The sequence below is a fragment of the Symphalangus syndactylus genome, chromosome 1 (assembly GCF_028878055.3).
Source record: "Symphalangus syndactylus isolate Jambi chromosome 1, NHGRI_mSymSyn1-v2.1_pri, whole genome shotgun sequence".
NCBI lineage: Eukaryota > Metazoa > Chordata > Mammalia > Primates > Hylobatidae > Symphalangus > Symphalangus syndactylus.
Window position 1 is genome coordinate 117,214,688 of NC_072423.2, and position 14,694 is coordinate 117,229,381.

Below are 14,694 nucleotides of genomic sequence, written 5' to 3' on the forward strand. Positions count from 1 at the left end.
AATGAGGGTATTATACTCCTAGAAGTGAACAGGAACTTAGTGGTTACTGAATCCATTATTTTAAGGTATCTAGCTTTGCAGACAATTTGTAGAACACTGTCAGGTGTTCTACAATTTCAAGGTGGTATTCTTTTGTTAACTTTGAATTGAAGTCAGACTCAAAGGCATCATTTTCCCTTAAAAAGTAATCATGAATTTAGGGAAGGATTACTGGTATCTATATTAAACATGTAAGTGAAACCTTAAGTCATTTCAAAAAAAGTTGACAAAGTATTGTAGGAACTCCTCAGCATGACACACCAGGTAACTTGGGTCCAGCTCTAGTAATCTTCCAGAAAAAGCAAATAGTCACAATTTTATAGACCAAAACTCTTTTTTACCTTCAATGTTGTGGGACTAAACTCCCAAACATTGCCTAAAAATGAAATTAAATTTGAAATTCATTTATATTTAACTATCAACTGAACAGCTGCATTTTAGATATACCCCTTAATTATTTATGCATATTCACATACAGTAGACAAGACACTGAAGAAACACGAGTTTCTGCCTTTTAACCAAAGAAATAATCTCAGGTTTTGTATCCACATAGTGGCAGCAAAGAAGAAACCTAACATTCATTCAGAATATTAATAGAGCACATGCCCTTAAGTTGGGGGAAATACCACTAGTTTAGAAAAGGGGCTGCTTTGGCTTAAGTGCCAAGCCAAACCACTTCAGCATTTTGAACACACACGTCTGTGTATTCCCATAAAAACCATCTGTATAACTATTAGAGAACTCACTCCACAGTAGCTTACTTTCACGTCTGATACTAAAGCAGAGACCAATTCACATTCCTATTTGCATCCCTAGAACCAAAAGGAAGGGAATCATTATGTCTGTTAAATGCATGAATTGAGAATCTAGCACCACTTTTTATCTCCCGATAAGAATTTTTTTATTTTGGTAAATCACAATGACATCTTTCTTAGTTTTGTAGAGAGCAAGTTTACCCAAGTATATAGAATAGAAGTTCATTATCATGTTAAAAATCCATGTAATAACTGGGCGTGGTGGCTCACGCCTGTAATCCCAGCACTTTGGGAGGCCGAGGCGGGTGGATCACCTGAGGTCAGGAGTTCAAGACTAGCCTGGCCAACATGGCGAAACCCCATCTCTACTAAAAATACAAAAATTAGCCAGGTACGGTGGCAGGTGCCTGTAATCCCAGCTACTTGGGAGGCTGAGGCAGGAGAATTGCTTGAACCCAGGAGGCAGAGGTTGCAGTGAGCTGAGATTGTGCCACTGCACTCCAGCTTGGGTAACAGAGCAAGGCTCCATATCAAAAAAAAAAAAAAAAAAAAAAAAAAAAAAAAAAATCATGAAAGATGGCTAATTATCCCTTCCTAAGGATATATCCAGTTATGGTCACTTACTCCTGAATCATTCAAATGCACAGACAAATTTATTAGTGGTAAAGAGAATGAAAAATACGCATGTACAAACATCTGCACCTACATACAAAAATAACACGTGAATATGAATGGTACTACTCAATCCACTCCTTTAAGTAGAATCAGCAGAACAAAATTGCACAATAAATACCACTACTTAGAACTACATCCACAGATACCTTGGAATGCCCTGATGGTACAACTTTGGGTAAATTTTAGTGCTCATAAGAAGGAAAAAAAAGGACTTCCACACCACTATAACTATAGAAACCTAGAATGCTAGAACTAGAAGGAATTCTACGGACCCCTTCATTTTATAAGAAATGAGAAGCTGAGCAAAGTGACTTGTCCAAGATCTTGTAACCACCTAATGGCAGATCTGGGCCTAGACCAAGTTACCTGGGTCCAGTCTAGTACTTCCACTATACAAGGCTGCTTGCTCTGAAACACCTAGAATCTGTTCTCAAAGCATAGTCTCAAGCAGAGTCAGGGGGTATCCCTGAGACTCTTTGAGGAGATCCAGGAAGTCAAAACTATTTTCATCATAATACTAAGACTTTCTATTTTTCACTCTCATTCTCTAATAGGTATAGAGTCTTCCAGAAGTCACATATGTGATTACCATCAGACTGAAAGCAGAAGCAGCAATCTTATGTCAAGCTAGACATTAAAGAGATTTGTAAACATGTAAACAATGTTTGGAAGGTATTTTTTTTTGGTACAAATTTTATTTATTTTAATCTGTAATGGGTTTGTTACTATTATTATTTTTTTTTTTTCTTGAGACGGAGTCTCGCTCTGTCGCCCAGGCTGGAGTGCAGTGGCCCAATCTCGGCTCACTGCAAGCTCCGCCTCCCGGGTTCACGCCATTCTCCTGCCTCAGCCTCTCCGAGTAGCTGGGACTACAGGCGCCCGCCACCACGCCCGGCTAATTTTTTATATTTTTAGTAGAGATGGGGTTTCACCGTGGTCTCGATCTCCTGACCTCGTGATTCGCCCGCCTCGGCCTCCCAAAGTGCTGAGATTACAAGCGTGAGCCACCGCACCCGGCCTGTTACTATTATTTTTAAAGAAATTAATAAATTAACATTTTTGATTATTCAATTTTCATTTCTAATTGAATTAGTAATGATAAATATTGATAATAAGCCCATAAACAAATCTCCCTGGGGTCCTTACTAATTTAAGAGTATAACAGGGGCCCAAGACCAAAAAGTTTGAGAACTCCTACCTGCCAGCCCCCGACATTCATTTCTGTACTTTCTAATGACAAGGAAAAGGAAAAAAGTTATTTTGCCAACAATGAACACACCACAGAATCTTATCTCCCGTTTCAGGGCAATGAGATATATTGGACCTATCTTAGTACACAGCTCTTTTAACTTACAAGAAGAAAGCCTTACATTTTAACATCTTCTCTTCAGCTTCTTTAAGGTGTGATGTAGATGTAGGGCACCATGTGGGGAGCCAACCAGTTAGCCATCCTGACCTAGGGCACCAAAAACAAAATATAAATAGGTGAGTTCATGCTCTTCTCAACTACCAATTGTCACATGCACAGAAGAAAGGCAGCACAGGAAATTTACTACCTGTGTGATGGTAAAGCTACATGTGACAAAAGTGACCTAACATGCACAAAGCATGGTGGTAAGTACTGGGATACAGATATTCAACTTCAGCCTGTGTACTTACAAGTAGATCTCAAAGTCCATCTTATTCAGATTCCAAATAAACAAAAAGAGGATAAAATGGGCAGAACAAGAAAACACAAAAAATGCATTCCTCCCCACTGCAAGACAGCCCCTTATTGGGGTAGAAGTGCAAAAAAAGTTAAAGACCAAGAGCAGATTCATTTGAATGATAGTTTCACAGTGAATATAAAAGGTACCTCTATGGGGGTTGAGAAAAGGGGTGCCTTATTAAAATCTGAGATCGATCATTTTTTGGGGAAAAAAAGGCTTCAAATCTCATATGAGTAGTAACATATCCCTAACACAAATGTGGGGGGCTGGTTTGTGTACAATCTCCTTAGGGTGAACTGGTTAACTGTTAATAGAAATACAAAAAAGCTTTGGGTTTCAGCAAACAGTAGATGAATAGAATGACCAAAGCATCCATCAGAAGACAGCACAACAAAGAACAAGGAAGCAGATCTGAGGTAACTAGTGAGGAAAGGCATGGGGAGGCTGCAGCTGACATACTTTGCTTGTAGCCAACCAAGGAGAGGGTGAGCCTCAACTCCTGGCCTGGCAGCCACAAACCAAAAGCTTATTGTAATAACCCGACATAATGCAGAGCTTCAGTAGTCATTTGACAGTTAGCAAGGGCTCGGTACATGGCTGGTATTATTTAAAATGAGAACTTGCTGATGAAAAAGAAATGAATTAGAAGAGGAAAAGTGAACTACTGCAGAGTCCAGATAAAAGGTAAGGGCCCAATCCAAGGCTTTGGCAACAGGGATAGAGACAAGAAGATGTAGGCAAAGAATATTTAAAAGGAAAACAGGTTGGATTTGATAACTGGTTGGATATAAAGAAGTTATAATAAGGATTCCCAGGCTTCTCTCTTAGGGTACCACTATAATGACAGACAACACAAGAGTAAGAATAGGTGTGAGAGGAAATTATGCTAAGTTTTGGAAGGGTTGTGATCCAACATCCAGCTTTTCTTACCTTTGTAGGTTCATCCTACTATGTTTCCCTTCCCTGTAGAATTTATCTGGATATTATGTATAACAGGTACCCAATAAATAATGTTTGCTGAATGATTAAGTCACTCACAATCCAGGGGATTCTCAGTCCAAATTATCCCCATTTCATAGATGTAAAAACTGAAGTTCAGAAATGTTAAGCACCAAGTCCAAGGGTATACAGCTAGCAAGTAAGTGAGTTTGATTCTGAGCCACTCCAAAGTGCTTTTTTCTCAAATGACTACCTTCCTTAAAATGTCTGAAGAGTTGCCCATTAGCTACAGGATAAAGTCTATATTTTCTTGGACCTGCACAGAAGGTACTTTGCAATCCATCCACAGCCTACCTCCGTCCCATCTTTTCTTTTCTTTTTATACATTGTACTTTTTCCAGTACCTCATATCTCTCAAAATTTCGTATGATTACATGTCTCTATGGCTTTGCACAGCTCTTATAAATTACCCAGTCTCAGGTAGTTCTTTATAGCAGCATGAGAATGGACTAATACACAGGCCATTAAAATAAAAGAACTCATGATTTTTAGAGGTTAAAGGTGAAGCTCTTTTGTCCTTGACCAGCCATTAGGTCTATATTTAACCACAAAAATATGAACTAGTGCCAACAAGAAATTACTTACAACTTAATCTCATCCATTGTTTTAAACAAACATCCCTCAAACCATATCACAATTATTTGCCAGACAGAATCAGAGGTCAATTAAAAAAATATTACAGTGAAATGAAGTATAAGCTACTATTGCTCCAACTGATATCACAGACAAACTGGGGCAAAGAAAACACAAATGCATTCTTTGCATTAAAAAAGGATACTTTTTTAAAAAACGACACTCAAAAAATAATTCAGACACTGAATACTTACTATGTACAAAGCACCAGAGTTTAAAAAGTTACATATCAGCCTGTAATGGAAGAATCATGCCTACCTCCACCAACTTACCACTTACCACAAAACCAACTTTCAAACAATGGGACTGTCTGTCCATGGATTTGCCTCCTAGTGACCAGCTCAACTCAGAGAAGGGGCAAAACATGTTTTCATGTTTGTAAGCTTACATTAAAAAGTAGGGATCTTCAACCATAAGAAGAGGCACCAACTCTCTTCAGGTTTTTACAGAAGCATTTTCATCAAAACAGATGATTTTTTAAAGTGGGTTTTTTTCTAACAGAAAAATATATATTTAACAAAACATAGCTAGACATTTCCACTCTTAATGGAATTGTAAATATAGCACTCTTCCCCTAAGCCCTGATAATGTTTCTGTCCAGTTTTACCTTAACCAGATGATTAAATGTTTTACAGAAACTATCTTCTACTTCTTTAAGACACTCTACAGGATTAAGTGTTATATATATAATAGGCTCCAAGGAACATTTCCAATGAGTAAAAAGCAAGGGCCTTATCTTTTCCACCCTTTAGTTGATTCCTGTTTGTTCAAAGGTCTCATACCTTACCTTGCAACCTCTATTGCTTCAACCCTTTAAAACTTATCCATCCAACTCTACCTCCTGTCTTTGGGATAAATTAATCTCACCTTCAAAGAGACCCTTTGCCCCCTCCCCAGTGGTATCCTATGCCATTCAGTGTTGTTCAGCATTCCTAGGTTTAGTATATAGAAGACTGGAACTAAGGACACAGGACTGAAGCTTGTCAGATATTCTGCCATTCTTCTGAGGTCACAAAATTCGAGGCAAAAATTAAATTCACACAGCCCACCTATAAAACAGTAAACTAGATTCAATGCCTCTTCCTAATAGCTTTGGAAAATAAATAGAAAAGCAAAACCTAACGTCTCTATTTTATTTAAGGAGACAAGCAATAAACACTATCATCCATCACTGAGGCCTAAATTCAACAGTGACCAAAGTGTCAACTGTAATACAAAGAGAAGTCATTTACCACAGGACCTATAGCTTTCTAATAGTAAGCATCTATGACATGGGGAAAGCTTACCAATGCAAGCCAAAAAGTTTTCTACACAGCCCCATCAGTTGGGCACTTACCTTATTAGCAAGCCAAAGGATATAAGCCCTAAAGCATCTAATTACAGAAACAAAACCAAAAAAAAAAAAAAGGATTCTTGTTTTATAACCATTGTAGTGCAAACTGAGAATCTTTTTAGTGAGCAGACTTTTGAGTAAGAAAAGTTATGAAAGATCACATCAGAGGTGACAATTCTAAGGAAAGCCAAGTAAGATGTATTTAACATATTAATAGAGTATATTTTACCTAAGAATCTGACTTTAAGTATCCTGAGTGAGAGATAGACACCACTTTTTCCATTAACTTTTTACCTAATCTTTTTCAAAAAATATTACATCGTACTTATACTGCATACTATCAACACTTAAGTTTCCTGGTAATCTCTGTTTTGTTCTTTAACACATCTGTCTATCTACAGTATTACTAAACCTGAATTGCGCAATCTATAAACATTACGAAACAGTGAAAGAGGTTTCAAAGTATTCTGAAGAAAATACGCAGAAATCTGGCCAGTTTCCATACACTCTTGGCAACTTAACATTTCTAATTAGGTTATAAGTAAAGAGGATTTCATTATATTAAAATTTTGTTTAAAATGGCCTCCATTCCTATTCTAGTACAGTTGAGAGAGAAAAATCATATAAACTTATTATTGCTCTTGATAAACTAACCTAAGCACAGTATTCTATCTCATTTAAAGAAACCATGAGGCTTTGATTTTTATTATAAATATCCAAATGAATTACAGGTATGAATATATATATTTATTTATATTTACATTTGTATTTATCTGAGATACTTCCTCAACCAATGACTAAAAACTTCCAAATTGGAAATTATAACACTTGGGTAAATAAAGACTTTTCTTGGGAATTGACTTTTTAAATCCTATTCTTGGGAAAGAGAAAAAGAAAAGAAAAAAGAGTACTTTGGGAGGCTGAGGTGGGAGGATTGCTTGAGCTCAGTCAGGAGGTCATGACCAGCTGCCTGGCACATGCCTGTAGTCCCAGCCGCCTGGCACATGCCTATAGTCCCAGCAACCTGGGGGGGGGAAATACGGGGGCTGGGGGGCAAGTTGCTGAGGTGGCAGGATTGCTTGAGCCCAGGAGGTTGAGGCTGCAGTGAGCCATGATTGTGCCACTGCACTCCAGCCTGAGCAACAGAGCAAGAACCTGTCTCTGGAAAAAAAAAAAAAAAAAGAATATAGTCTCATACAGCTACAATTTAAGTGACTAACATGCCATTTTATTTTGGATAAATGATACTTAAGTGATTCAAATTATCACTATTAGATCAATGACAATCCAGGCCCTCTAATATATGTTAACACATTAATTAATACTGTTTTAACTGTCCCTCCCTCGCTTCTAACCTGTAACTTTTAAAGACTCAGATTGGTAGTATAAGTGTTTTAGACAAGCCATGTGCTGGTAACACATATCTCCCCATTGTTTCCTACCTTCCTTCACAAAGTAAACAAACCATTTTAGAGTCACTTATATGACCTCATTATCAAACACACGAAGAAGCCACATGTGTACTCTACTTAACAAGTCAGTGACATTTCTTTGCATCAGTTCTAAAATAAGTTCATTCACTAGATAATAAAGAGAATAAAACTAAAAATCCTAGGTCTCAACTGAACAGTTTTAATAAAATCACCTCTCCATATGATTTTTTTAGTAACTCACAATCAGGAGTGGGAATTACAGAACCATGAGATTAGACTAACAATCTAACAATTAGTCAAGGCAATGTTTAAACCAATATAATGTTTCAAGAGGAAGAACTGAGCTTTTTTTTTTTTTTTTGAGATGGAGTCTTGCTCTGTTGCCCAGGCTGGAGGGCAGTGGTGGGATCTCGGCTCACTGCAACCTCTGCCTCCTGGGTTCACGCCATTCTCCTGCCTCAGCCTCCCGAGTAGCTGGGACTACAGGCGCCGCCACCACACCCGGCTAATTTTTTTGTATTTTTAATATAGACAGGGTTTCACGGTGTTAGCCAGAATGGTCTCGATCTCCTGACCTCGTGATCCGCCCGCCTCGGCCTCCCAAAGTGCTGGGATTACAGGCGTGAGCCACAGCGCCCAGCCAGAACTGAGCTTTTTATATCGTTTAGTTTTGGAGCAGGAAGGTAAAAATAAGATCATGGTCTGGACATGTTAAATTTGAGGAATCAGGCACAAACATCTGACAATTAGAAACATCACCAGAGTACAGAAGAGGGCTCCAGAAAGAAAATGAGATCTGAGTCACCTTCACAGACAAGACAGTTCAAGAAGTTTGAGTAAACAAGATAAAAAACAAAAACAAGGATGATGACAGAATCTTGGAAAATGACTACATTTAGAGAATGCAAAAAAAAAGGGAGAAACTAATAAAAGTTATTGTTGGTCAGGTAAGGTAAGATAAAAGGCAAAATGTCATTAAGACCTAGAATGTCTAGTAAGAGTTTCAAAAAGTGGTAGCTATCATTACAGTAACAAACACTAAAAAGGACCCAAGAAGTATTGAAAAAACTAGAAGGCCATTGGGATGTGGCAGTGAAAAGTTTTGTGATTTTTAAGATATCAGGTGGCAAAGGTTTGGGAAGGAGAGAAGGCAGCAGAGAGAAAGGCACATTATCTTGCCAGTTTTTAAAAAGATTAGATAGAGAAATCCACTCTCCTATCTCCAAGGCAAAGACCTACATTCACAGTCTAATGTAAACCCAGTGGGGAGCTGGCAAACAGACGGAAGCAGGGAGGGGAGAAAAAAATCCCTTATTTATACCTTATTTATAGCATTTGATGATTTCCGTGGTGTAAATACTCCCACCATGGCCAATTTCAAGCTGCCAACGGTTGGCAAAATTCCTGAAAATTTAGCAATGGCTCGCTGGTACAAATCAACTCCAGCACACAACTGCAAATCACCCTTTTATGGTCTACCCTGCAACTGGGCAATTCTGTGACAGCTTCCTCTCAACTCAATTGACACTTAATCATTCTCTAGGACAACTTCAAGCAATTCACAGAAGTCTACTCTACTCTCATTACATTTAGCTTTCTCAACTGTATTGCAACTGAAAGGGGTTGGATGTTGAAAGCAAAATGGATCCCAGTATGCCTGTCTTCACTAAGTGCCACAAAGTAAAGGACAAGAATCATATTCTCCAAAAAGCCATCAGATGACCATTTGGTAACTTTCCTGGCCGGGCGCGGTGGCTCACACCTGTAATCCCAGCACTTTGGAGGCCGAGGCGGGTGGATCACAAGGTCAGGAGATCGAGACCACGGTGAAACCCCGTCTCTACTAAAAATACAAAAAAAAAATTAGCCGGGCGCGGTGGCGGGCGCCTGTATTCCCAGGTACTCAGGAGGCTGAGACAGGAGAATGGCGTGAACCCGGGAGGCGGAGCTTGCAGTGAGCTTGGAGTGCAGCCCCACTGCACTGCAGCCTGGGCGACCGAGCAAGACTCCGTCTCGGGGTGGAGGCGGGGGGGGGGACTTTCCTTTGTTAATGTCATCTCCCTATCTAAACCTCAAATATCTTAAGGGTAGGGAACTGTATTCAAACAAGAGCCAAACATCCCACATGAGTCCCAATTCCAGTGACAGGCAGCAGAGATACAGGGTAAGCACCTCAGATTAAATCCAGACACCTCAGAGGGTTCCAATCCAGCCCTGCTACTTGCTGGCAAGCTGTTAGTAGCCTTTCCAGTGGCAGTTTCAACTGCAAAATGGGAACAATAGTACCCAGCACACAGGGTCAACCTTGGATTTAACAGGATCACTTCTGGGGACAGTCACTGGACACTGCTAAAGCATATTGCCAAGAATACCAGGAAAGCCCAATTCTGTCTAGAAACTATGGCTGATCAGCTGTTAAGGATTTTTTAATCATCTACCTCCAATGACCTCCAACCATCACTCCAAGCAATAAAACCCTTCCACGATTGTGTCCTGGACTCCCAGGCCCCACTACATCAAAACCAAATAGTCCACCTGAAAGTAGTGTCCAGAGTCAAAAATGTTGTGACAAACCAGATGAGAACACAACCTACCAATTAGGTTCCTACTTATGTCCACATAACATTCAACATTTCACCTCAATGCAACGAGGAAGTTCATCAACAAACCTTAACAAATAAACAAAACTCAAGAGAATAACTTCCTTTCTAATATTTCACAATTTTTCCCCATGACATCTTTCCAAATATCCCTGTCTTCATGGTACTCCATATTCTATCATTTAGGTTATGTTTCCTAGGCAAACTTCTCCAGACGTCTGAAGTAGAACCGACGTCAAAAAATTAAATATATATGGGGGAAGTTTACTTTCCAATATAAACGACAGGCCTTGAGAAACAAGGCAATAACCTCCATAACAATTTAATTATTCCACTCATTAACTACTATTCTTCTACTAACAAGTGCAAGAAGTCATTTAGGTGTAGAAAAGAATAAACTCACTATACCTGTATATCAAAAAGTTTCACATTAGACATCTGCCCTCCAACTTCCACAGCCTCCTATACATTATGTGTGTTCTTCTAAGGCACATGCAACACACACTTCGCCAGTAAAGCCAGAATAATCCCAGAAGCGCAAACAAATAAGGGACAGTGGAGCTTGCAAGCCAAAGACCTTCATCCGAAAGATGAATTATCACATTTGAACGTGTATCTCTATCTTAAGGGCTAACTTTCCTTCTGTGAAGTATCTGAAACCCACAGCCATACGCCCACTTCCCTAACTCCTTCTCCCCTCCCTCCTTCGCGGCACCCCCGCCCTCCCGCCGCTTCCCGGGCGAATTCGGGCCTCTAATACTCCCTCCAAGGAAGCGCCGCCCCTTCCTACGGCTACGGGAAGGATCGCCCAGCTGCTGAGGCTGGACAGAGCACAGGTAGTACCTGTAGACTGAAGCCGCGGCTGGGAGGCCGACAGACCGGGTCATTTCCCGCGCCTCGCAGTCAGGTGCAGGGTCGACCGGGCACCGCCCGCCGGCCGCACTGGGGCAGGCCGGGTCCCTTGGCAGAGCCCGAGCCGGTGCGGCCGCCGCGGCGAGCTCTGTCGCCGGCCCGCGGGGCGGCTTACACAACAACGGGGCGGACCCTCCGTGCGGGGTCAAGGCGGCCTCCCGGCACGGCCGGAATCCGGCTCAGACACCTCGGGCCCCCGGCGTTGAGGGGAGCCTCTCCCGGGCAGAGCGGCGCCGGGACGCCTCTGGGCGCCGCGCGGACTCATGCCAGGGAGGGTCGAGGAAGCGGCCCGTCGTCGCCAGGCGGGCGACAAGTCCTTGGTGCTGCCCGCTGGGCCCTAACCCAGCCCGAGCGGAGGGTGCGCGCCGGAGACACACGAAGCCCCCTGCCCCCTGCCGGCTGCGCTTACCTCTCTCCGGTGCCGGCAGAGTCCACCTCCTCCTCCTCCGCCGCCATAGCCGCCGCCGCGCAAGCGCCGGAACTCACCTCGAAGCCGGCTGACAGGCCGACTGGGCCACCCTGGGCCGGCTCGGCACTTAAGGCGGCGCGGGCCGCCGACGCATGCGTCTTCCGCGCACTAGCACGGGCCGGCGGCGCGCCCGCGTTTGCGCGTGCCCGGCCTTTCCTCCGCCATCCTCAGCCAGCACGCACGCGTTCTCCCGCCCGACGCGCCCGGGAGCGCGGGGCGGGACAGTCAGCCCAGAGGGACTGGCGAGACTCACCCGACTGAGTTAGGTGTTAGCTAATTTGAATAATGACTGTATTCATGCATCAACCTGTCGGTGTTGGCTGTCAGGTGGCACTTTGGGGACGGAGGTGCGTCCGGTCCTGAAAGAGCCTAGCTAGTGTCCGATAGATGGTGCAGTGGCGAATGAAATGGCGTAATCGAGGTGCTGTGTGGCCTCCCGCCAGCCCTTCCCCGCGGGTTGGGGGGCCAGGGGGAGAGGGCGACTCACAGGAGCCTTCAGTCAGTTGAGCACTGCTCTAGGTGCTGTTGTTACTGTAGTGGCCAAAGTCAGCAATTTCCCTCCCACTCGACTCTCTAGATACCTGGGAGGGTGAAAAGAGTCGGTGTTGGCCAGGCGCGGTGGCTCAAGCCTGTAATCCCAGCACTTTGGGCGGCCAAGGCGGGCGGATTACCTGAAGTCGGGAGTTGGAGACCAGCCTGAGCTGGAGAAACCCCGTCTCTACTAAAAATACAAAATTAGCTGGGCGTGGTGGCGCATACCTGTAATTCCAGCTACTGAGGAGCCTGAGGCAGGAGAATCGCTTGAACCCGGGAGGCGGAGGTTGCGTTGAGCCGAGATCGCGTCATTGCACTCCAGCCTGGGCAACAAGAACGAAACTCCGTCTCAGAAAAAAAAAAAAGTCTATGTTTAGGTACTTCGAGTTATTGAGGGGAAATGACTAACCTAAATGGCAGTATTTCTTTACCTGTTTTCAAGCCTTTTAGCAATCAGGTGCAACCTGGTTTTGGAATTCTACCACCCACTACTACTCATCCATTTGTGTTTGATGTGTGTCTACTATGGGCTCACTTTGTTCTAGGTGCTTGAAAACAATGAGTTGAAATACGGCTCCTGTTTTGATAGATCCTACGCGAATATATTAACCTTTATTTTAGACTCAGTTCATTGTTCTCCTTCCCTGACTCTCCTCCCTCTTTTTCTCTCCTCTGAGCCCCACTGTAAACCTGTCTTTATCACCCATCTAGCTCTCAGATTCTCAGCCTTGTGTAATTGTTACAGCTTTTAAATAAACATTATCGAGTATCTTTCCAACTACACGAGAAAGTCCTCTAGGATAGGAATGGTGTCTTCTGTAATTTAGAGGGGGGAAAGCCACTTATAATCTCTTAGGCATAGTAATAACTAATAAATTTTTTATTGTGTTTGATCGAATTCATAAAATATTTTAGGGAAGACCAGAACATATAAAAAACATTTTTACAGGAATTCCTGGTTGTTTCATGAAAGGCCCATATATTCAAAGTGACCTCCAAATACTGAAGGAGCTGAGAAACTAAAGAATGAAGCAGACAAATCCAGCTTTTCAGCAAAAGGTGATTTATTAGGGAATTTACAGACAGAAGCATGGTCTTGGACAGCAGCAAGACAGGTAAATCTCTGTGTTGTTACCCTCCCAGACCAAGATTGTTTTGACCTAAGGGCAGGTAGGTAAGTATGTGCTCTGATATAATTTGGATGTTGTCCGCTCTAAATCTCATGTTGAATTGCGATCTCCAGTGTTAGAGGTGGGGTTTGATGGGTGGTGATTAGATTCTGGGGGTGAATTTCTCATGAATGATTTGGCACTATCCCCTTAATGCTGTCCTTGCAATAGTAAGTTCTTGTGAGATCTGGTTGTTTAAAAGTGTATGGCACCTACCCCTCACTCTCTTGCTCCTGCTCTAGTCATGTAAGATGCCTGCTCCCGCTTTGCCCTCTGCCATGAGTAAATGCTCCCTATGGCCTTTCCAGAAGCCAAGCTGATACCAGCATCTGTATAGCCTGCAGAACCATGAGCCAATTAAACTTCTTTTCTTTATAAATTACCGAGTCCCAGGTAATTCCTTTTTTTTTTTTTTTCCAAGACGGAGTTTCACTCTGTTGCCCTGGCTGGAGTGCAGTGGTGTGATCTTGGCTCTCTATGACCTCCACCTCCCAGGTTCAAGCAATTCTCCTGCCTCAGCCTCCTGAGTAGCTGGGATTACAGGCACCCACCACCACGCCTGGCTAATTTTTTGTATTTTTAGTAGAGACAGGGTTTCACCATGTTGGCCAGGCTGGTCTTGAACTCGTGACCTCAAATGATCCTCCACTGCCGCCCAAAGTGCTGGGATCACAGGCATGAGCCACCGTGCCCAGCTATATTTCTTTATAACAATGTAAGAACAGCCTGTCACATGCTCTTATACAAGGAACAATAGATAAAGTAGAAAACTTGGAGGCCTTCCCAAAACTGGGGTTACTCAGAAATCAACATTGTGGATTAGCATCCAAGATGGAGTTACTTTAGCCTCCACAATAGTGTTGCCAGACGCTTGTAAGTGTGTCTGCAGAAACTGACCCCCTACAATCCCACCTCTCAGAGTGTTTGTTGAAGACCCTACTGCCTGGAACACAGTCCAAGCCCAGTGGTACTGAGTCCAGTAATGAAACCTTAGGATTTTGCAACAACTCCTGTAGCACTTTGGTCTTTATGGACCTGGAGTCTGCTCTCAAAGATGCCTGTGCCTGCTGACAGTCACGAGAAAAGAAAGAAAAAAAGAGAAAGAGACCATTGATCCAATACTAGAGTTTACGCAGAAACTGACAAGCAGTGCATAGGACTACAGGACTTCACGATCTTCCTCAACTCTGAGAGTAGCTCTGGCCCAGGCTTCACATTGCTGCTTATGAAGGAGTCATCTTCAACAATGGCAAGAAGTCCAAGCAAGAATTGGCCATCCACCTATCCCCTGGGTGTTGCCAGCAATTATGGAACCCTACAACTGTATCCTGACCACCATGCCACCCTGGAACCCTTGGACTGTGTCTTCTTGGGAGACAATGGACCAACACATGTCATTGCAACCTATACCCCAAGGGCCCCACATACTTTAAC

General features: G+C 42.7%; 1 protein-coding gene across 2 annotated transcripts in view; it reads right to left on the reverse strand.

Annotated features, from left to right (window-relative positions):
- The window catches only part of ABHD5 (abhydrolase domain containing 5, lysophosphatidic acid acyltransferase), a 32,567-nt gene extending 20,744 nt beyond the window's left edge, over nt 1-11,823 (reverse strand). The window contains exons 1-2 of one of the 2 annotated variants that reach the window (XM_055280962.2): nt 11,498-11,668; nt 2,840-2,925 (exon numbers count right to left, since the gene is read on the reverse strand). In XM_055280962.2, the coding sequence (XP_055136937.1) occupies nt 2,840-2,925; nt 11,498-11,544 (133 nt within the window). In that variant the 5' untranslated portion in view covers nt 11,545-11,668. Of the gene's footprint in view, nt 1-2,839; nt 2,926-11,497 lie in introns of both variants that reach the window. The other variant, XM_055280942.2, reaches the window with a different exon arrangement.
- Between the last annotated feature and the right edge of the window lie 2,871 nt (nt 11,824-14,694).